The sequence below is a fragment of the Anoplolepis gracilipes genome, chromosome 4, assembly GCF_047496725.1.
Source record: "Anoplolepis gracilipes chromosome 4, ASM4749672v1, whole genome shotgun sequence".
NCBI lineage: Eukaryota > Metazoa > Arthropoda > Insecta > Hymenoptera > Formicidae > Anoplolepis > Anoplolepis gracilipes.
Window position 1 is genome coordinate 6,162,452 of NC_132973.1, and position 23,707 is coordinate 6,186,158.

At 39.5% G+C, this 23,707-nt stretch overlaps 1 protein-coding gene across 9 annotated transcripts in view; it reads left to right on the forward strand.

Moving 5' to 3' along the window:
* Nucleotides 1-23,707, forward strand: part of Dscam2 (Down syndrome cell adhesion molecule 2) — an 85,742-nt gene that overhangs the window by 25,599 nt on the left and 36,436 nt on the right. For all 9 annotated transcript variants that reach the window (XR_012046616.1, XR_012046617.1, XM_072891647.1 and 6 more), the window contains exon 2: nt 22,799-23,149. Coding sequence is in view for 7 of the 9 variants with exons in the window: in XM_072891647.1 (XP_072747748.1) it covers nt 22,799-23,149 (351 nt within the window). In the remaining 2 variants the exon portion in view is untranslated. The remainder of the gene's footprint in view (nt 1-22,798; nt 23,150-23,707) is intronic.

Below are 23,707 nucleotides of genomic sequence, written 5' to 3' on the forward strand. Positions count from 1 at the left end.
GAGTGCAACTCAAGAAGATAAATAATAAGTACTATGTAATATTAAGCATTTTACGTTATTACGGTTGAAAAAGCCGGAGAATTTCTTCTCAAGGCTGAAAAAGGAAACACACTCTAATAAACGTTCAAGTAATATTTTATATATATATATATATATATATATATATGTGTGTGTGTGTGTGTGTGTGTGTGTGTGTGTGTGTGTGTGTATGTGTGTGTAAAAATATTAAATTACTGTAATAATACAACAAAATCTCACATTTTGATTAAAATTTTGAGTTCAAAACATATTTAAATTAATATAGTTAAAATACAGTTTAATTAAACAGTTCCATAAATTAAAAAGAAAAGAAAATTAGAAATACATCGAAAAGCATGTCATTAAAATTATTGGATTATTTCCCGCATTTATAAATAATATTTGCAACAAAATCGCCGACTCGATTTTTCTTAATAATTTCAGCCTAGTAGAAAAAAAGAGAGAGAAAGAGAGCTTGGTTGGCAGAACAAAATCGGCCGTCTCACAAGCTGTGGATGTTCACATGCGAGCGCGATTTTCCGCTCGACCCGAGCGCTTAATTTGGCCGCTCCAGGAACAGCACGGAGAATACGTCAGCGAGGCAATTAGAGCAAGAGGACATCGTTTCGTGTCGTTAAAAAGGCCCGAAGCAGAAAATTTCGAGCAGTCACTGTACCGTAAACCGTGCACATGTACCTCCAGCAAAATCAAAAATCATTAGAATTTAGCGTGAAAATGGGCCAGCGAGTCGATCGCGTGTTTTATCGAAGCGTTTCTTTTTGCCGGAAAAAAAAAAAAAATAAAGTAACACCGTGCGACGGTGATGTCATTTAACTGACACGAGACTAATGGATTTGGATATTATCAATCAGTGGTACAATCGCGAATCTTGCCATCTATTTTATTATTGCGCGCGTGTATATACGGAAAACTAATTAGCAGTAAATTTTCCGCGCGGTGTATTATTTGCACGCCGCAGACGCATGTGCGGTTTTAGAAATAGCGGCGCGCGGTAACACCGAGGAAGGGAGAGAAAAATAACTGCCCCCGGCAGTGAGATATGTGATCGTTAACCGCCCCTGAACAAGCACCCTCGGCGGAATAATTTCGAAAGAAGCACGACCCAAATAATTAGCCGGCCAACTTTTAATCAGCATCGGAAATCACGGCGAATTCGTTGCCGCCGTGAAAAAAAATATCTAAAAGTGCCAAGAACTCATTATTGGCTGGAATTAACTTTTGAATTTATCGCGTTTCTCGACAATCTTTCACGTTTTTATCCGGTATCCTCTCCCACATACTTGTGTACTATAACGTTTAAATAATTGCAAATCCGACTATTAATAATTACAGAAATATAAATCTATGTAAGTACACAATTCATGGAAAAAATATATAAAAAAATAATAGTGATGGCTGAAAATGATTAAAATAATCGAAAAATATATTGGAATAATACCGGAGAATTATAAAATAATTTATCTTTTATTTATTAAATATTTCAGGATTATCTTTAGAGATCCAATATCATTCTGATTTGATTCTAGCCAATAAAAATCGACATTTTCAATATATCGCTGGAAATATCGGTCAGGTACGCGGAGGAAAAAAAAACAACGTAATTTGGAAAATGGCATTCTCTGTTGAGCTTGCATTTCCCCCAGCATGGGGGAATCATTGTCCCATCGCAATCGTCTCTACTGTCGGTCGTGATCATAAGAAAGCGCAATGGTCGGGGAATTGTCCGCGAAAATAAATCACGGGCTTTATCGATTACTCGCTACGGGGCAGCGTATCAAAAGGAGTCGGTGGGCGCGGGGCTGGGCGGAGTGACGGGAGGAGAGCAGTGATAAAAAATCGAGCGGGATGTGGGATTCTTCTCTGTGGCCGGGACGAGCACGAGCACGCGCGCGACGTGCAACGGCGCAACGTTATATCTGCGGGCTTTTAAATTCTGACCGATTCGAATTCATTTCGAGCGCGGCCAAGCCGTTATCTATGCGTGTGGAGCTTGCGGTTCCCGGCCCCGGCCCCGGCATGGTGAAGTAACTCCAGGGCAGCAGGAACGAGAGAAACGGAAGTTGTAGCGTAACCGGGAGAAGAATTGAGCGAAAGATAAAGAGGGGCAAAATGAATGAGAAAGAGAGATAGAGAGAGAGAGAGAGAAAAGGTAAAAGAGAGACGGTAAAGGAGTAGATGAAAGAGGATAAAAAAATGGAGAAAGAGAAAAATGGCGATAGGATGAGTAAAAACAGGACAGAGGATACAGCTGAGGGAAAGAAAAAAGAAAAGGAGAGCGAGCGAGAACGCGAACTAGGGTACGTACAAAGGTACAAAGCCCCGGTAATATATTTTGGATTACCTCGACCAGAGCCTATCCCACACGCTCTCTCAATCTTTCTTTCTCTCGCGTTCGTATCTCGTTAAAAGTATTCAAGCGTACCTCTAACGAGGCCACAGGTACAAACAAACCGGGCCACCTACGCGTAAACGAATAAAAGCGGAGAGGCGTCCGGAAAGGAGATGAACCCTCCGCCTCCATCCCTCGGAAATAGCATTTGATACATCCTCACAAAGGAATACGATTTGCATAATTAATGGCCGCGAGCCACTCGTTACTTGACGCTTCCGTTACAATCACGTTTAGCGTTCTGCCGAGTACCGTTTACAGCCAATTACAAATCGTTCGCAAACTCTTCCGCGGCATCTTTCACGGAATAAATTATCAGGTTTTAAGAGACAATATTGCATTTCATTAGATTTCTTCTCAGAATACTTTGCATTCGGAAACTTGACTCGCGTAAATATAATAACAGAAAAATTTTATTAATTTCAATTAACAAACATACTTATTGCTAGTATTGTATTTACAAATCTTCTGTGAAACTCACAAATATATTTGTATAATAATGTATCAAAACTTTCGCATGCTTAAAAAAATTCATTTCTTAGACAAAATTTATATAATGCTTTAGTAATCACAGAGGAAATCTTTCGATTTGCATAGCAAAGTTTCCTACGAGTTAGCTCATGTCGAAAATAATTCGCCCAAAGTGAGATCTTGGAGAACTTGGAAACCGGTTAACTAAACTACGAACTTGAAGCCCATTCGGATAACGAGGTTTTTCAAAGGTTTCGACCTTCTGTAACATTCATTCGAGAGTTTGCAAGCTGAAACTATAAAGAAAGTTCTCTTTACTATAGTGACGTGACTAACACTAAGAACATTATCTTTTTATTTCAGGCAATGTTGATATCAAATTAACCCCTCACCTATTTTATATACAATAGTTTCGATAGTCTTATTCTCGCTGTTTCTCAACTCTTTCTAAGAAATTCGGAGAAACAAATTTGCGGCAGAATCAAAGTGACGGCCGGTGGTTTATGGTGTCCGCGCGTGATAATCAACCTCGGATATGGAACTTTAGCGTGTTTCACGGGCAATTACCGTAGCAGGTTTCACTGTTTCTGTTCCCCCCCCTCCCCCTTTGCTCACGCGCGTGAGCATGCTATATTGATGAGCGTCGACCCGTATCCAGGTCGATTATTAAAGAGAACGTATGTATACAACGCGCGTACGCGGATATTCGGCGCGCGCTTAACGGCTTTAATGTATTGCCGTACACACGCTTTAAAATCCGTCGTGCATGTTCGGGACTACATCCGCGATTACATCTAATATCTACATAATTCAATCTCGTGTCGCTGCTTTTATCCGCGTGGATAAACAGTCATCGACCGACAGATCGTAGAATAAACTGCTCGACGCGAGCGAAAAATTATTACGCCGAAATAACGTTACGACGCGCGTACGTATCGACAGGACGACATTTCGGACCAAGTAAAATTTGATTAAATCGCCTGACTAACGCCTACACCGATACACGAGTAACCCGATGCAACAAAATTGCAGCACAACAAACTCGATTGCCGAGGCCCGAGTGGCCCCGACATATATATAGCCACGGTCGTTTGCAACGTGATTTCGCTGTTATATCTGTGATCAATCGTTATCGGAACGCTAGATTACCCGAGTATGTGTCCGGAGAAAAAACGCTCGGCGTTCTTGCGTATATCGCGGACGCGTTTAAAACATAACTATGCGATCGGCAAAATATTCTCCATGGGCATTTGAAAATAAAATACGGACGAAAAATATAGGGGCAGTGGCTCCGCTGCGTGTTGGTTACCGACTCGGGTATCTCGATGAAAATCCGGCAAAACCACGCACACCATCAGCAAAATACAACCACAAGCGTTCGCAATCGCGTCGCTATCACGCAAATGCACATGCACGCACACATGCATGTACGCTCATTCAGAGAGACGTAGTCGTCGGTACATCGGCTCAATACTGCAAAACATTCCCCGCCATTTCCCTCTTCCTGCCGAACCGCAGTCCTTTTCTACTTCATCCGAACGAGCATTCGAATACACAGATCTCGTACAAGTACATCTCGCGAGTACATCCCATTTCGTCCGGTACGATCTTCTAACCCTTCCGTTTCCGACACGCTCCTTTCAACCCTTCGCCTTCATTGCTGCATTCCTTCGCATTCAGTGCGCTCGTTAAACTCCCGTCTGGTAATTGATGTGGCAGGGAGATTATTGCACGACGAAAAAACCAGACAAGTCTCTTTCTCAAACTCTCAAAACTCTCTCAAGTTTAGAATACTACGCTTTGCAAAAAATAATATGTTAATTTATTTCGCGATATTTGCAAGTGTCAAAAACAAATTCTTCGACGTTCGTTTTTTCGCGAATGACGAGTAGTTAATTGTCAAGGGGGGTGCGTAATTCTAAACCAGAATGCGAGTAAAGTTTCAAAAAGTTCACTCGACTCACTATGCCACAGTGGAGTCAGTGAGTGCACTCCAGCGACCACGCAAATAGACACCGCTTCTAGTTCGTCAAAATTGACATATAAATATGTCGTTTGTTCAAATTTCGATTTAAATGCCGGTTGTTCGCACGCTTGCATGAACCGAGAATAATAAAACGTGCATCGTTTTCTCCTCCCTCGCATTAAGCTCTATTATGTTCATCAGCGAAAAAACAATAGCCGTTACGGCACATTATTTATCGTGTGTGCGTTATTTCGAAAAGTAATACCTACTACCGCAATCGCGTGTCGGCTTTTCGATAATAACGTAGAAAAATAGCGCCAAGCGCGATGCGCGAATTGAATTTTTCAGCCCGGCTCTTTACACACTCGCGCTCGTGTAAAATTGAATATTTAATAATTCTCGCGCACACACGAAGCTCCAGTTGGATTCGTTCGCGCTTACAGCCATACCATCACGCTCTTTTTCCCTATCTGCAATTTCGTGAGCTTTCTTTTATCTCTCGGCGGCATCTTTACCATAGCGTATTCCCGCCAGTGCCGCAGCCGCAGCCGCAGCCGCAGCCAAACTCTCCCCTATGGAAACGGGGATGGCGTTGGCGACGGCAAAGCTACGCTCGCATGCAATCAGACAACGGAACGCCTGGCGCGTAGTGCTGCGATCGTAAATTCTTTCGGCAGGCGCATACCTCCTGCATCGCATACGCCGGGAGACGACCACGAGACCGCGCGCATATACCAACGAGGAAATATTACGAATGTAACATCGCTCGGGATGCGGCGCTAATTGCGGGCGGAAAATGCAGATCGAGATAAAAGCGTCGAAAAACGTCAGCTCGGTACAAACCGAAATAAAAACAACATATTAGGACAGCTACGTCGATGGGGTTTACATTATATCGTTTATTAGAAAAAGGGACTATTTGTCACTCGCGATCGATATATATAGTTTTCGCCCATCTATGCAAAAACAAGCGTTCGTTAATTATGAAGATACATCGTTTTTCAGAGAAATTCGAAAAGGTATCCGTCAAAAATAATTTCATCCCGAGTTCATTCGCATATTCACGCAAAGGGAATAAAATCGACGATAAGGCGGACAAGAAATGAGGAAGGGATTGTAACAAAAGAAAGGGCAGCCTCCGTCGAAATCTCTAGACGAAAACTTTCCGCGGCGATTGTACAGCACAGACTCTCAGTCCGGCGTGGAAGAAAGATGAGATACGAGATGAAAAGACGGGGTAAGGTGGTGTGGGTGGTGGACCCTGCGGGGGTGCAGGCGAGACAAGTGCGACGAGAGGTAATGAGAAGCTGAAAGCGAGTGTGTGTGAGAGAGAAAGAGAGAGAGAGAGAGAGAGAGAGAGAGAGAGAGAGAGAGAGAGAGAGAAGAAGAAGAAGAAGAAGAAGAGAGAACAGCTTTTGCTGGTATACACGTCAAAGAAGCGCACATAAAGCGAGCAACGTCTACAACGTACAAGAGAGCCACCGAGGGAATTGCTTCGTCCAACCTAAAGATTACCGCTAAATTTTTCGTCGTTCGCCGGACTCAATGTTGCCGGTAATATTAAACAGCCTATACAATGAAAAGCGCTTTCTCCCTCTTGATAAATCACGCGTCAATATTTAGCGATGACCCGCTTGTCAAAGTCCAAAATTTTTAATATTACTATATTACGTTATTTTAATAAAAAAAGAGAGAAATAGTTAAGACCGATACAATTTCGATGATAGTTCAATTTTTCAAATCTTAGTAGCTTAATAAAATCGAAATATTTATCATCGTATTATACGCTCTTCTCTGATACATAAAAACGAATAACGAAATAAAATGTATAATAATATCTGTTTTACATGAATTGTTTTATATGTACATACTCGTACTCATACGTTGCAGCAACTTCATTACAATTGAATTTATATAACGACAGTTTTATAAGAGAATTATGTCTATCAGATTTTCACTTTTCCTTTTTTTACTTGTAATTGTTAAAATACAAGCATGATACTTTATATATGTATGTCTTGCGTAATATCGTGGAATACTTTTAAAATATATGTATTATGTTACGTGCAATTTATTGTATCAGTCTTTTTCCTCCTTATGGAGTATAGATTTGAAACAATAATCATCGATGAAAAAGCAGTATGCGCAAAATTGAGATCAATTGCTAGTATAATGCTAGATACGAAATACATATTTTTCCGCATCCCGAAGAGATTACCGAAGCGATAGATATTATTTTCGTGTTCACGCGAAGGGAAATGGTTGCACGATCGTAAATCGACGGGAATCTACTCGGCCGGGATAATACGATCGGAATTTATAGTCGAAACGCGTTGGATGCCGCACGGTTACGTCGGTCTACTCCGATAGTCAGCCCCTTTCGCTTTCTTTTCTCCTCATTTTGTGAAGATTGAAGCGCAATAACAAGCGCAAACTTCTGGCGTGACGTTGCCATTCTAGAACGCTTACACACTTGAATGCCTTGAACAAGAATCCGCTTTAGACATTTTCACATTAAGCGTCGCATCTAATTAAAGTCACGCATAATTACTCAATTTATAAATGCAAATAATAATAATAAAAATTCTGACAATAATAAGAATAAAAATTTAATTATAATCACCCAGAAAAATTGTCATTATATTAAATTAATTAAATATAATATGCCTCTTTTGTTTGAGATTTCTATAGTCACAATTTATATGTGTGTGTGTGTGTGTGTGTGTGTGTGTGTGTGATAACTTTTTTGGTAAAATATATATATATATATAATATATTTGCAACATATATTTAAATAATTTATAAAAATATATTTTCTAGCTTTCTGACATGTAGAAAATTTGTTGCATCACATAAAAAAAAAAGAGTGATGTCATTCAAGAAAATGGAAATGGCGTACATCCAACCTGACACTTTATCTGCTTCGTGCATTTTATTACGACTTGGCTCATGCGTACGAATCGCGTGGCTCGCGTAGTCGTGAATTCCGCGTACCGATCTGGAGGAATGCATTTGTACCATATACGGCCGCGTATATTCTGAGAATGCGAACAAACTCGCGTATTCTTGAATTATTCATGAATCGTGTGTATACTGCGATCCGAAACGCGCTTCCTTTTTGTCGCTGTATAACGAAAGATGTCGCGTTGGGCAAAACCAGACTCATCGCCGATCGACATGCAAAATATAAGCGCGCGTCCGATAGATATTTGCATCTCGTGTAATCGACGTAGCTGATGATTGCCGACTTTCAGATGAAGGATTCCGAATGAATGCTTTGAATTCACCTGCCTTCTCTAATTCGTCGTTCGCAAGGAATAATTCATGCAGTAGCTTTTTCGATATTTCAGATGGATTAATCCTTTCAGCTCTAATGACGTATCATTTTTATCGTCAGCTCTCTTCGTAGATAGAATTACATTATTTTATTTTCCATATGAAATCTGAATTGATCCTGACGATTAAAAATTCCATATATAAATAAATTCATATGCAAATAATAATATAAAAATAATTTGAAAATATATTTTTTTCCTGAAGCGATGCAGTAGTAAAAATAATCCGATGTTTAATATATCTTTTATTTTATAACGTTCATACAGGGATTATGTAACATTTGCTACATTGCAGAAGTAATGCAAATTTGATATTCCTTCCCCCTTTCTCGCAGTATTACATTATGAAAAAGTTGCTGCAAAAAAAAAAAAAAAAATATATATATATATATATATATATATATATATATATATATATATATATATATATATAAAAATATATATATATATATATATATATATATATATCTATATTTTTATATATATATATATATATATATATATATATATATATATATATATATATATATATATATATATATATATATATATATATTTTTATATATATATATATATATATATATATATATATATATATATATATATCGGTGCTCGTTAAAAATATATACTTTCATTTCAGTTCCTTATATTGTTTTCGTTTTTTTTAGCCGGTACATGTGACTTTTGTCGAGCACTTTAAAATTATTTTCATTCAAAGACCAGACGACCAAAGTTGAGCTAACCTTCTTTTCTTATTCGCAAAAGCACGACAGCTTCGCGTTTTCCCTAAAATCCGATTCTTATGTATACGAACGGACAAATTCGCGTTGCATCAACAGAATCAAAAAGACACTACGTCGTCGAAGTTAGCGGAATCGCTGCAGGCAAACGAAACGGCAGCGGTCCATCTCAATGCGGTGCAGCCCTTCTGGAAATCATGTCCCCCTTCCCCTGCCCCCACCCACCTCCCCATCGCCCCGTAGTTTTCTTCGTTCAACCTTCTCCGTCGCAACAACATGGATTTTCTCTATCCAATCGGCGATATATACTTTGGCGTACTTCGAGAAGCAAGCCTTCAGAATTTAGATTGCGTCGTTAGGCAAGCGCGGAAACTCGCCGGCGCGGCTTTCGCAACGCGGATTCCGACTTTGATTGGGATGCACCGAACGATTTACATATTGTTTTCCTGCGGGCGTCGTCGCGTCCCATTATCGTTACGCCGATGAAGTTGGAGTTTATCGCTCTTCTTCCTTCCGAGAAAGAACAACAAAGTTTATTCTACGAGAAGGAAACGTTCGTTGCAACAGTAAATAAATACACGTATCTTTAGCTACAAGGATAATATTACAAGCAATTTAAGTCTGATGAATTATTCAGTTTACTTGGTGTGATTAATACTGTGTTATATATAATATTATTGTATTGCATTATTGTTATATAGTAATACATATATGGTCTCATTTATCATGTAAATGGAGATAGATGGTAAAAAGAGCGAGAGTATCAGAGGAAGGAATTCCAGCCTGCTGCACCTTGTAGGGGAGTTTTAACCGGGATTGGAATTCATGGTGGAACGAAACGCAGCCTGTAGCGAGAGTGTTACTCTGACAGTCTCCATTCGGCGAAATTCCGGGTCGCTTTCGGTGGACTGAAATTCCGGCAGTCCGATATATATCGAGCCGCCGCAACGTATTTTACGTTGACATCACTAATACATAGTAGAATGGTGATAATAATGGACTTTTTCATCGAGTAATCTCTCGTGAGCAAATGGAATTATTAAAACGCGCAAAATAAAACTGTCGTGTGATTAACAGAATAGTCGCGCAGTAATGTCAAAGTAAAGCTTTTATCGAGTGTTCATTGATTCATGATGACGTGCAACATCATTGAAATAAATATAATATATACTGAACTATATCTTCGATGAATATTACGAGTATTACGCAGCCATATAAAAGTGTTGTCTCTCGTCGGTGAAATTTCCGCGCCACATCGCATCGTGCGCATGAAAAAAAACGGGATTCTCTCTCTCTCTCTCTCTCTCTCCCTAAAAAAATAATATTTTGCCGCCAGAGAATTCGCAAAAAAGACAAAGTTATATCTCGCGAAAAACTCGCGCGACATATTTTTACGAGAAACATTCTCGCGATGTGTGTCGCTCTGTTTCACGTTACAAATAACGGGGACGGACAAGCTCGTGAAGCTATCACTTCGGTGTCGCATTGCCTATCTCTGCTCGACGTACACTTTCGGAGCGTGCATCAATTCAATTGAGGAGGTATAAACTTTTATCCCGTCCTGCCCGTCAGTGTCGTAACTTCCGAAATACCGACTGACCCGTGGTCCCGTGTGTCATTCGACGTCGCCGTACTTACGAGGATGCGAAACGCATCTACACGATACTCGTCCGGCTCTCTTTCGCACGACCGATGTCGTCAATCGGGCGATACGACTGCGCGCTGGGAAATAGGAAAACGAAATAGGATTACTCTATACACACGTGTGCTCTTTGGAAATGTTTGTATTGGAAAGTCTGAAAAGTGTCATTGCGATGACACGCTAAATAGCGAGGAACAAGCGCCGCGCAAAATCTATATAGAGGCAATAGCGATAAGCGGTGTTGATAAGAGAGGGATGCGGGTCTGCATCAATGGCTCCTCGTTGCCGCGCACCCAAGCGCCTTATTACCGAGAATCGACGTCGTTAAAACGAGACTATCTAGTTGAGCTATCTACACAGGCTAACCCTGACACGTGTTTGCGTCCCGTGTTTATAATAGTCGCTATCTCAATCTTAATATAGAAATAAAATGATGATATAATCACGCTTTATTTTCCCTCTTATCCAAATTTAGTATGTATAAAAATAGCAAACTGGATATACATGCACATCGTTGAATGTATCATATAACACAAATCTAAACGAACTGTGAAATCTAAAGCAACTGAAAAGATAAAAAATGAAACTTGTCAATACAATTTCTATAAAATTCAGATTTTTATAATATATCATCTTATAACAAAGACACATTTTACATTATTCTTTGCATTGTTAAATTTTGAAAAATATTAAATACCTTGTAATAATAATATTAGAAATAAATTATTTAATAATATTATGCCGAATCCTTATCAAATTACTATCACAGGACATTTGTTATCTACATTAATTCGAGTTCACACGGATGATTGCTTTACACTCCTCCGACAGATTTAGCGAGACTATGGAGAGAATGGAGAAGCAGAGAAAGAGAGATTCACGTTAGGTGCGCCTGAAATCTAGAGATAAGCGGTTATGCAGGTGTAATGGACGAAAGGAGTACGGACCAACTGAGAATGCAATGACGTAGAAGGAAAACGCCTGACTTTGATGGTAGTGATCATCTCGTCTGATAAGAAAACATAAACTGCGGATATGTGACGATAAAAAAAGCAATTCAAAAAACAGAACAGTTTTCCTTATGTACGAGAATCTTCCAAACTACATATGTACATGTATATATATATATATATATATATATATATATATATATTGCTTTTCGAAAATATTCGGATAAGCGATTCCTGCGGTATCGAAAAATTCGCATAATAATGCCTCTCTCTTTCTCTTTTTCTCCTTCCACTTTCGTAGCTACGTTGCATACGTTATGTGACTCGATATACAATATGCAAAAGTATTGGCGATACAGTTGTGCAAAAGTAATGGCGCGTGAGCGAATACCGAGCGAAATTGATAGGGGCGCGCGCTTCGCAAGACAGTGACCTAGATCTTAAAGATTCACGCCGACCCGTAGTACGTCTCGCTTGTATCGAATTCCCGTCAGTGGTGGTTTTTAGCGCTGACACCAGCACAGCGACGGATAAAAATATCATCATCGATTATACGAATATCGTAGTAGATGGCGGACAGGTCGCATCGCAATCGTTCAAATGTTATAAATAATAGAGTCATTGAGCATTGATCAAGGGTGAATTTTGTTTAAACAACTCATATTGCACAATGACAAAAAACTGACAAAATGAGAAAAGCAGTGTCATTTTAAATGAATCATATTAGTTTTGAGGCTTGCGTTCATCATTCTCTTATTATAAAAATGACAATGTTGAAAAACATACCTATATGAAAAAAACTATAGCAAGAAAAAACCAGAAAAAAAAATTATGTACTAAAAAAAAAAGCAATACATAAAAGAGATCGATATTTATACCATACGGGATGAGATGCATACAAAGCGTATCGCTTTATCATCGCGCAGTAAAATATTCCTCCTAGCAGCTTATTTTACGTTTTACAAGAATTGATGAGACCGGCCGCGCTTATACGTAAATATCAGAAATAATCAAAAAGAGAAACAGAGAGAGAGAGAGAGAGAGAGAGAGAGAGAGAGAGAGAGAGAGAGAGAATATCACGTGTAAAATCGGATAACCAAAATACGCAAAATCATATATAGAGTATATTTTTTGTCAGAGCAATCATACCGACACGCGAAGCATCGGGGATATGCAAAATGCAAGCGAAAACTTGCTTAGAACTTTCTTCGAAATGCGCGGCATTGCATAGTGCATATCTCCAAATAGAAGAAGGAAGCAAAAGGGACGAGGGTGGGACGGCCCCGAGAGAACACCTCGAGGCGTGTTGTATCCAAGATGCGCGTGCAACTTGGAGATAAAACTCCGCAGGTGTGTGTGACGAGAGACTCTTCCAAGTCTTCCAGGAGGAAAACGAAAAAGAACGGCGGCACACGGGAACGTTTTTCGTCCGAGTCACCATAAAGCCGCGACTCCCGGGGTTAAACGATGGCATATGAACGAATGAGGAAGGGGGATGGAGTGAGAGGGAAATAAGGGGAAGGAAGAGCTAGACGAAAAACAAATTGACGACATCGGCCGCAATTTTATGCGCCGTATAAAATATCCCGCGCGGCTCACACGTTCCTACTCGTAACCGCTCGAATTTATTCTGGCTACGTGAGCGGAAGTTGCAGGAGGAAAAGAGCGGCACGCAACAACCGTTTCGTTGGGAAGCGTTGGAAACTGAGGACGGATTGCTTAGCGTGTGTTTGTGGCAGTCCCGGAGAACATCCCGTATATTAACCGAACGACTCATCCGAGAACGCGGAATCTATTAGGCTTTCAATCGATAAAAAGGGTTAATATAAAATTTTGCGTATCACTATAAATATAAAATATCTTATAATTTTATTATTGAATATGTACTGGATAAAATGCTATACTCTTATTTATCGTACCTAATACAGAATACGAGGCTTTTTTTCTAATTAATTTTTAAGTAATTCATTAACAAGAAACTTGTTTCTTTTTCATTTTCGAATTTTTTTTTTTTTTTTTTTTTTTTTTTTTTTTTTTTTTTTTTTTGAGTAATATCGAAATTGACGCAGATTAATGAAACGCGTCGATGAATCCGCGGAAGGGGAAATAACGACGGTGTTGCCTAAGATATAAGATACGCTCAGGGGACTGAGAAGGAAGAAATAGCATCGAAAGGACGACGCTGACGACGGCGCGGAAGGTAGACGCGACCCCCTGGGAAATCATCGGTGTCCTCTCGTATCCCGTGCTTGCCATAGTCCACCTTTCTCTCGTTCTTCGATAGTCCTCTGCGCGCGAGCGTAAGTTTCCTCCCGTAATATCTTACACGACGAGCATTGGGAGCCCTCATCCTCTCCAGCTCTGTCGAAAGCGATAAACTTTGCGAGGCTCAATCTATCGCTAACTCGATACGTACGATAAATTCAAAGGATGATACGCGATTAAAGAAGATAGAATTTATACTGCAGTAAATAGTCGCTATTATTGAATATCGAGTGTAATATAATATAGGAGTAATTTTGAGTTACATTATATATATATATATATATATATGTGCGCGCAATATTATATTATATCTAAAAATTGTTATGAAAGCAACATATTATACAAAAGATAAAAGTTTTATGTTTGTTACATGTGTATTTTTACCTGAAATAAAAACGAAAAATTGTTAATTTGACCTAAAATTGATCAAACTTGTGTTAAAGCAAGAGTGCTTTTTTCATATGAGTGTATTTAAAGTCAGTTACGCGGAATAACCCATATCGATTATTCGTGTAAATGAGATGTTGAATCTCCGATCACAAGATGAACGCGAAAATCCTACCAATGTATTCCTGACGTGTAATTTCGGATTTACGCTTCCAACACAAATATTATACCGATGGCATCTCCGGCTGCACTGCATAATGATTCATCGGCTAACGAGATGTAAGCCGACACTTCGCGCGCTATGATTCTAAAACGGACCCAGGAACCCCTTCGGATCATTACGGCGAAATCTCTCGTATGTGATCAATAATGAAGTATAATTATTATACCACAGCAACACAACCGCGGCTCGTGTTACTCGGCGCAAACACGACCTGTCCAGCTTTAAACAACGAGCGCAGCGTCGGCGTTTCGCGTGCGCGGCATGCGGATTTGCGGAAACGTGCAAACGCATAATTGCCTCTCGCTTACGAATTGGATCTATCAATAGCGCTAATGATGAATTTGCGAGCAACCGAGCAATTTGTTAAATTCAACCCTTATATTAATCTAAAATTTAATACGCTATAATAATTTGTACTCAAAGGGTATAGATATTTTCGAAACGAAATGAGTTCTCTAAGGGAGACATTTTTCGACGACTCGGTACAAGCGCTGTAATTTTTCTCGGACGCCGAAGCACCATAATTAATATACCAGCTACAGGATTATCAACGTTACACGTTACACGACCGTTGCATGAATGAACCTAGACACAATTGTCAAGCCGGATTATTAAAGCCGCAACCGTAATGCGAGTAAGCGACATTGGATGCCGAATATCCGCGCGGCTTTAAACCGCCCTCTCTTCATCCCTCATCCCGCCGCCGACGCGATGTTACGTCTGGCAACGGTTTCGCTGGGCGGAAACGTGTCAAAGGACATGAAGAGAGTACTATTCGTACAATTCGTACACGTGACTGTCCTAGTCAATTAGTCCAACCGGAATAACAGTATCCAACAAAGATAGATGCGCGTATGTCTAACAGTGATGCAAAATTTCAAAAGAATTGATAGTTTAAAGATAAAATTTATAAAACATTTATGAAAATTATATAAAAATAAGATTAATATTTTCTTTCTCTCTCGTCCTCTCTTAAATTATTATGGCATAAAAAATTAAAATAATTGAAAGTATTATTTTTACTAAGAACTTTATATCATTTTGCTTCATTTACTTTCTCTCTCTTTCTCTTTCTGATGCCTTTTATAATACACTCTGTTAATTATATTCTGTTTCGATTCTATATTATATATTCTATCAATATTTTTATAAATTAACTTTATGACTTTATATTTATAATAAAAGGAAAAAAAATAAATAAATTGAATTATTGAAATAATGTATGTTTTTAAAAAATTCAAATAATGGGTGGTTTAAATATTTCAAATTAATTAAATTATCTAAAACAGATCGCTTTCTCCATCTCGGATATAGCCGTTTCTAGTTCCTATGTCGTTCCTCTCATGTCAAGATCGAATATCTCGAAGCTAGCGTATATACCCGCGTATATACATATATGTGCGAGGCCATGCATGCGTGTACGCAATTTCGGAGGGTACCACCGCGACGGACGGACATGCGACGAAGGATGAGCGAGGTGCGAGGATTAGCAAGTCCCCGAAATTAGGTCGCGCACCGACCTCGTTCTCTCTTCTCCTCGCAATACGCGTGTTGCTACTTGGCAGGAATTCGCACGCAGCGTATCTCGCTTCTCTTTGCATTCTCTTTAGCAACCTCCCCTTTCCCCTGCCCCTACTGATTCGTCGTTTAACTCTTGTACTTCCTATTTCCTATTCCCTTTCCCTTCATTTATTTCTTCTTTTCCACCGCTCTTTTTACTCTTTCTCTCCCCTCCTATCTCTATAGTGTGGCTGTAGCGAACACTAAAAGGCGACAAAAGGCAATCGGGGCCAATGGGGTAGTGGCGCGTACTCGGCGGTCGTTTGATTGACGTCGAAGGGGCGCCGTGCAGCATTGATTGCGCTCATTGTTCCTGGCGGGCGTATATCCTTACACCTGCTCCGGTCCCACTCTCACGCCACGTTCAATTCCCCGACCATCCCGGCATTACCGCCGACATCGGACAGACGACACACCCCTACCTCATCCCACCTCGCTTCCCCGTCGACCGACGTTTTGCCTAAAAAAAAAGAGGCAGAGAAAACGCATACGGATTTTTCTCGTGCGAGCGAGCATCGTGCGAGTGTAAAACGTGCTTCGCATTTTTACCAATCCTCGCAGCCGTCCAGGATCAGAATAAATCCTGGATTTATTCTCGACGCTCGGTAAAAGTGCGTGCCATTTGCAATTTGCTAATTCATAATCTCGCTTTAATCGTGTTTTTATCGAAGTAAAGTTAAAATGTAAGCAGAGAGAATTCGCTACCGAATAAAAATTCGCCAGTATATGTACATTATAATGATGAAGTAATTAATAGATTTAACAATAATAACTAATACATAAAAAGAGATAGATTCTTCTTAAATTAGATTATTTTTATTTTGTTTCTATTTTTAAATTAGAAAATTTTTGTCTATTTTCTGTTTTGTTTGTATTCAAACATCACAAAATAATGCTTTACCTAATATTATTAGATTCGCATTTAAGGTTAATATTTGTATTTGTCTTTTCTTCACTTTAACTTAAACATGAAAAGCTGAACAAAGTTTATAGCGACAATTTCACGAGTTCCACGAAATAGTAAAATTAAAAATATCATTTTTGATGAATATCTGACTGGACGTGATGTAGAGGTAAAGAGATCCGTGTAAAAAGTGCCAAGAACGATGAATTTTGGCAAGCAAACAGGAAGAGAAAAATGAGATAAAATCGAGCCGAGCATAAAACTGAGAAGGCGAATGCGTTTTTGCTCCAAAAATTCGGTTGCGCGCAGACTTTCAGGTTTATGCTTTAAAATGGTGAAGAGGTTACGTTGCAAAGTACTTACGAAGACTGTATGAGCCGGAAGACAAGAGAGAGGAGCGGAAGAGGAGAAAGACAGAGTGGAAAAAGCAAATTCGCCTTAACGGTGAGAGAAGGGAAGTTGCTTGTACTTGCTTGCTATGTGAGAAAAAGAGAGACAGAGAGAAAGGCAAAAAAAAAAAGAGAGGGGAGGGAGTTGAAAGTTTCTCTCATATTTCCAACAATCATTCCGCCTGTCCTTCTCCTCGTCGCCCGTCTTCTATTCGGGAAATTGAAAGGACCAACGCCTTCGCGAAGTCGACACCATTCTCGAGGAGCCGTTCTCGTCCCCCTCACAAAAGATGACGCCAAGGGTGAGTGGTGCGAGCACCGCCTCACACCCTTCCGGATTCATTCTTCCGGTAAAAGTGCAACTGACGGAGAAATTTCAAAACCTCCAGAACGATACTGTCTCGCTGTTGACGTGTTGTAAATTCATGTTTCGTTGGCAAGTATCAAAGTATTATAAAAAAAAAAGATGCTACAAACAATTTGAAAGCAAGAATGTTATAAGTATTCGAGATAAAGAAAACATCCCCTTAATAGAGCTTTATAAATATATAAAATTTCGAAATTTATGAAAGAAATGTAAATATTAAAAAATATTGAATCAATGTTGAAAAGAAAAGGTATCAAATATCTGCATAAAGTATAAAGTTATAAAAATAGTGAAAGTGGAAAATATTTCTATCTCTCAAAAGCTAAATTGATAAATTCTGTTTTTTAAATTTCTTAATTTTAATATAAATATGTGCTCTAGTATTAAAATTGAGAAATTTATAATAAATTGATAATTAGTTTGATTTCTAAAAGGTTATATGTGTAAGAATGAAATACAAATAACAAAATTAATATATATACTAATATAAAAAGAATAAAGATGAGAACAAAAGTTTCTAGATCCCATAACAGGAAACAAACGAGAATGTCCTCTCTAGACATCAAAGAGATATATGGTATAAGAAAGAGAATATGTCCATGTAAAATATATAAATAATATATACATCTACATACTTGTGTGTATACATGTATATGTATGTATTAGAACATATAAATATATACATACAATATATATTTTTTGCACATTATTCTTCTTTGCGCAAATATCCTTTCAAGATAGATTTTTTTTTTTTTTTTTTAACTAAAAACGTGGAACATATTCAGAATATAAAATGAGATAAAAATAATCTTTTACGAGATGAACCTCAGAAAGATATTGCCTGCCCGACGCTCGATCTAACCCGCTTATCCAAGCGATCCAGAACTTTTCGCAGCGAATTCGCGCAAAAGTTGCAGACTCCGGTCGCTCGGCCAAAGTTTCGTATCGCGCTCTCTCGCTAGAAGCCATGAGATTAGTCGTTCGACAGTTTTTGAAATGGCCCGCGGAAGCGTTCCCTCGGGGATGCCATCCATGGCCATGTTGAAACTTTCTCAACTTGTTGCCCGCCGCGGAAACTTTCCGCACGAGCTGGAAAATTGCCCATGTGTCCCTGCACGGCCATAGTTTTTCAGGAGCGATCTCCGTCTCGTTCCGAGGCGTCTAAACAACTTTCTCAACTTGTTGCAGTGTTCGACTTCGACTTGCGTTTGCACGGAGCGACTCGCAGAGTAACTCGTTGCACATCCCTTCTCTGCCCCCTTTTCCTTTTTTTTTTGTAGTACAAACTATCGCCAATTTTCTATCAATTCCTAAACTTCCTATGGACATCGATGTCCTCTTTAATCTACTACTCTTGTTTTATTATATTCTAAAAGAAAATAAAAAATCGACTATTTTGCTAAATTTTTCAAGTTAAAACGATATTTTTTTAACATGTGAGAAATTTTGTTAGCAGTAATAAATAGTATTCTGCGTTTTTCTCTCTTACTCATTTCCATATATATTTAACAATTGCTATTCTATTTTTAGAATGTCTAAAAAATATTGGATTTTAGCTATCAAAATCAATATAAAATCAATACAAAGAGTATTAAACGAGCTTAAACTACGCGTTAATATTGTTACATTGCAGAATTGCTTGCAAAATCACGTTTTGGAGAAGAAAAAAAAGCAAGTTTTCCTAGACATCCACAGAATTAAATTCTTGATGAATCATTCTAGAACAGAATCACAGTAGCGAACAGAAGAAAAAGTACTACGAAAGGGTACTACGATTCAAGAGATACGTTTCACTAGCCGGATCAAATAATTGCCGTCTTGATAGGCAGAGCAAACATCGACAGCTCTCTTGAAAGGGGAAGGGAGAGCGGAAAAAGAGGGAAGGTATGAACGTTAGTGAGAGGAGGAACCGCCGTCGCACGAGATCGTGGACTCTTATCAAGTCCCGCCGTTGCCCTTCACCTTTTCTCCAGGATTCGCCCCTCGTCGAGAACTCTCGGAGAGGCAGTCTGCAAATTCAATCTTACCAGAGGCCTCTACCCACCTACACAGTTTGTTCCGCCTATTGATTCCTGGTTCGTAGTACGAGTTCCTTTTACCGAATCCACCGATTCCAACTGCTGGCGAGAGAGTGAAATTCAGGCAGATGATAGAAATCCTGCTTGTGTTCGGATTTACGAAGGCTGACCGAGGACGAGAGAATCTCCAAAGAGAAACAATTATGAGCGGAGATCTACCTAATTCCCATATTATCTAATGGTTCTTTGAAAGTATTTTAAAATTTAGAATACATTTTCTTTATCTCGAATGAAAAATATGTTGAAAATTCAAAAATAGCATAATCTCGAAACAGATGAGCTCGTCATAAAAATTAATTCATAAAACGATACCTTTAATTATATAATAAATAAAACCTAATAACGCAACGTATTATCATATACATATATAAGTGAAAAAATGTAATCATTGGATTTTATATAATTATGAAACTAAACTACGAGTATTAAATAGTACATCGATTGCTTCTATGCATCAATTGCTTTTGTGATAATTTAATTGTAATTAATCTGTGTAATAATATATAATAATTTAATTATATGATACGCGAACAAATAAAACAAAATATCAAAGTAGCCTCGAGGATAAATAAATAAATGGAAATTAAATAAATTATATTCAACGCTCGCGTTTATATAGATACACGCGTATAAAAAAAAAAGGAACATAAGAGTGGCACTCACAGAGTTTATAAGACAACATATTTTGTAATTATGTAAAATTATAGAAAAATCAACAGAATTCGGTACATGTACGAATATAGTCTGCTAAAAGATCAAACGTGTGTGGATAAACACGCGACGCTAAAAGCCCATGCAACTGCGACTGGTAACGCGGCGCGAAGTGCAAATGCCACCATGCCATAGACGCATATAATCTGCGCGCAATGTGATTAATAATAATTTGCCGATCGGCATAAGCGGAACCGATTAGCCGGCTTAGCCGAGCGTTATGGTAATAGGGAGCTATTACCCACCGACACCTGCACCCTTCTCTTTCTCTCTCTCTCTCTCTCTCTCTCTCTTCGTACTCTCTTCGGGTTTCCGTTTGTACTTGCTGCTCAACTCTATTCGTCTGTCTCTGTCACTTCAACGCACGCTTTCGGCCAGTCACTTCGTCATCTACCTGCATGTTCAATCTTACTAGCGTTCACTCACTCGTCGCGACCGCCTTCTTCGACTCCTCGATTTTCCACGTCAATAGGTAAATCTCTTCGAGGACGCGTCATAAAGGCGGAATGTTGACGCGAATCCGACCTGCGCAGCAGCTAAGGTACGCAGGGTGAGATTTGTAGACGTTCCGAAATATCTCCGCGACAGGCATAGAAATCGATGCTACGTTAAATTGGATACACATGAGAGATGTGTTGGGACAAAATATTTCACTCGACAAGATTTTTCACGTATCCGCGACACCCTACGTATACATTACATTTTTATATTATAAATATATTATAAAATAAATTCAAGTCCCGCGTAAATTAGCAAGTGACAATCCTTGTGACGTAATCCGTCGAATTGCGTATACACAATGTGTAATTAATTTTCTGCCAATTAAAGCGGCCGATGCGTCACCTTCGAAAATCGACACGACGTCATTTGAACGAAGCGACGCGACGCACAGAATTTTGCCCGAGAGAACGCCAGCGTAATACTCGCGCGGAATTAGTAATTAAGTAGCGCGTACGTGAGAGAAGAAGCGAAAAAAAAGAGAAAGAGAGAGAGAGAGAGAGACAATTCCCAGGAAGCTGGCCGGCATGAAGGCGAGCGCAATTGCCGGACGCCAGGATGGAAGGTTTCAATTCTCTTTCTCTTTCACTCGCACACATCGATTTGCATACTTTGTATCTTGTATGCCGCGCACATGCGATGCGCGCGCGACGACATTACGAAATTCGGTCGCAACACACGCGCGCCTCTCCAACGTCGTTATAAACGAATTACAATGGGCGCTCCGCGCGAATGTCGTTATGAGTTTCGCGTTTTTCCGAGCCTCGCATCTTGCTGCCATCGAGATATTCTACAATTTTTAGTTTAACAAAAGAAGAAACGAAGGAAAAGGAATTGCCATCAATTTGCAATTTTTACGATGGTAAATCAACGTAATTATATATTTATCTTAACATTACGTTTCGAAATAAATCGCAAGCATGTATTAAAAAGGTAATAGATGCAAGATGACTTGTTAAAATTTAATTAATCTTCTAAAAATGATGACATGTGAATCTAGACAAAAATGAATACTGATCAAACAATGTATTGGAGAATTAAATAGCAGTTAAATCGATAACGAATGTATCAATCAGAAATTGGTCGAGATAGGTTAAGAGTAAAAGAGCGTGTGAGTTATTAGAATCGTTTTACACTGGCATAACACGATCGTGTTAGCCGAATTGCAGTGTAATAGTAGTTGAAAGTTGAGTCAATGCAGTTCAAAGTTTAAACGCGAGCTATGTAGGCTAACCATGCGAGCGGGTGGAAATTTATCGTGGCTCCTATGGCTCGCAGCAAATTTCGCCATAACATTGACACGGAGGATGCAACTTGGCTGGGTGGAAAGTTAATAACCGATGCAAGAGCCCGCTAACGATACAAGAGAGGAACCGACAAGTAGTTGCTGACTCTCGTCAGTGCTTTCACGCCTCCGATCAAAGCATTTACGCCGAGAAGCGAGTGTCTCGCGCGCGTACCACCCTACGAGGATAGAATAACTTGGCCAATGTATTGGTTGCATCGTCACAACAGCATCGTTCGATCGGCACGCTAAGCACGTTGATTAATCCACTTTAGAAACTTGTCAAACTGTTTTCCGCCTGATACAACTGGCCGTCAACATGATATCTCTCATTTGTGGTTTTCCAATAGTGCCGTTCAAAGTATTCTCGCAACGACTGTCATATGTGTTATGAGTTCATACCTCTCATATCTATATGTATTATATTGAATCTGTCCATTAGCGTTTATGAGATAGAAATATCGAAATCTTTTTAGCTATTACGTTTCTATAAATTTTTTTTATACATTTCAAAATTTGTTTATAAAAATAATTCTAGCGATTTGAAATATCGTAATGTTTTATATTTTATATGATAAAAGAACCGTTTATTTTTACAGGTGCAGCTGCTATAATAACGTCCGCGAGCGGGCACGGCTTTGACGCACATTTACGCGGTCCTAGTTTTGTGCTGGAACCGCCGTCGAGAATCGAATTCTCGAATTCCAGTGGCGCCTGGTTGGATTGCACGGCCTCCGGAAGTCCGCCGCCCAACATCGACTGGTCCACCGCGGACGGGCATCCGGTGAACGATGTGTCGGGCGTGCGAAGAGTACTCAGAAATGGTACCCTGGTGCTCCTGCCGTTTCCGGCCGCGGCCTATCGACAGGACGTTCATAGCGCCGCGTATAGATGCGTGGCGAGCAACCCCGTCGGCAGAGTGCTCAGCCGAGACGTACAAGTCAGAGCAGGTGAGGAAAATTCCTATGAGTTTTATATCATTGTCGTCTTGATACACGAAAATTGTATAAAACTTATCAAGGATAAAAACCATCTCTCCATAAGGAAAATATATAATTTTTTAAAGTTATATATTGCGCGTGACGTAAAGTAAAAAAGCAGAAAGTGATGATTTTACAACGCAAATCGCACAGTCGATTCTTTCTCATCTATTTGTTGCGCGAGTCCTATTGTCGCGAAACGTTGCAAACGTTTTATCGTTCTGTCGTCGTTCTGGAGTCGTTTACGAGTTATTTACGTGCAACTTTGTTATTAGCACCGCTCGCTTGCGCAATTACATCTGTTATTTACCGAGGTATCCTTTAATTAAGGAACGGCAACGCGTAATCGGAACGACCGTCATATTAGAGTTTTGCCCGCGGCCGGGTCATTGGAAAAGTCTATTAAGCGAATTACGCGAATGCCGCGGATATTTGGCGCGAGTCAACAGTAATTGCGACGGGCGGGCCGCGGACTCTCGCGTGCGATAAAACGCGAAAGCGCGGATAGGCCGGTTTCACACAGGCCAC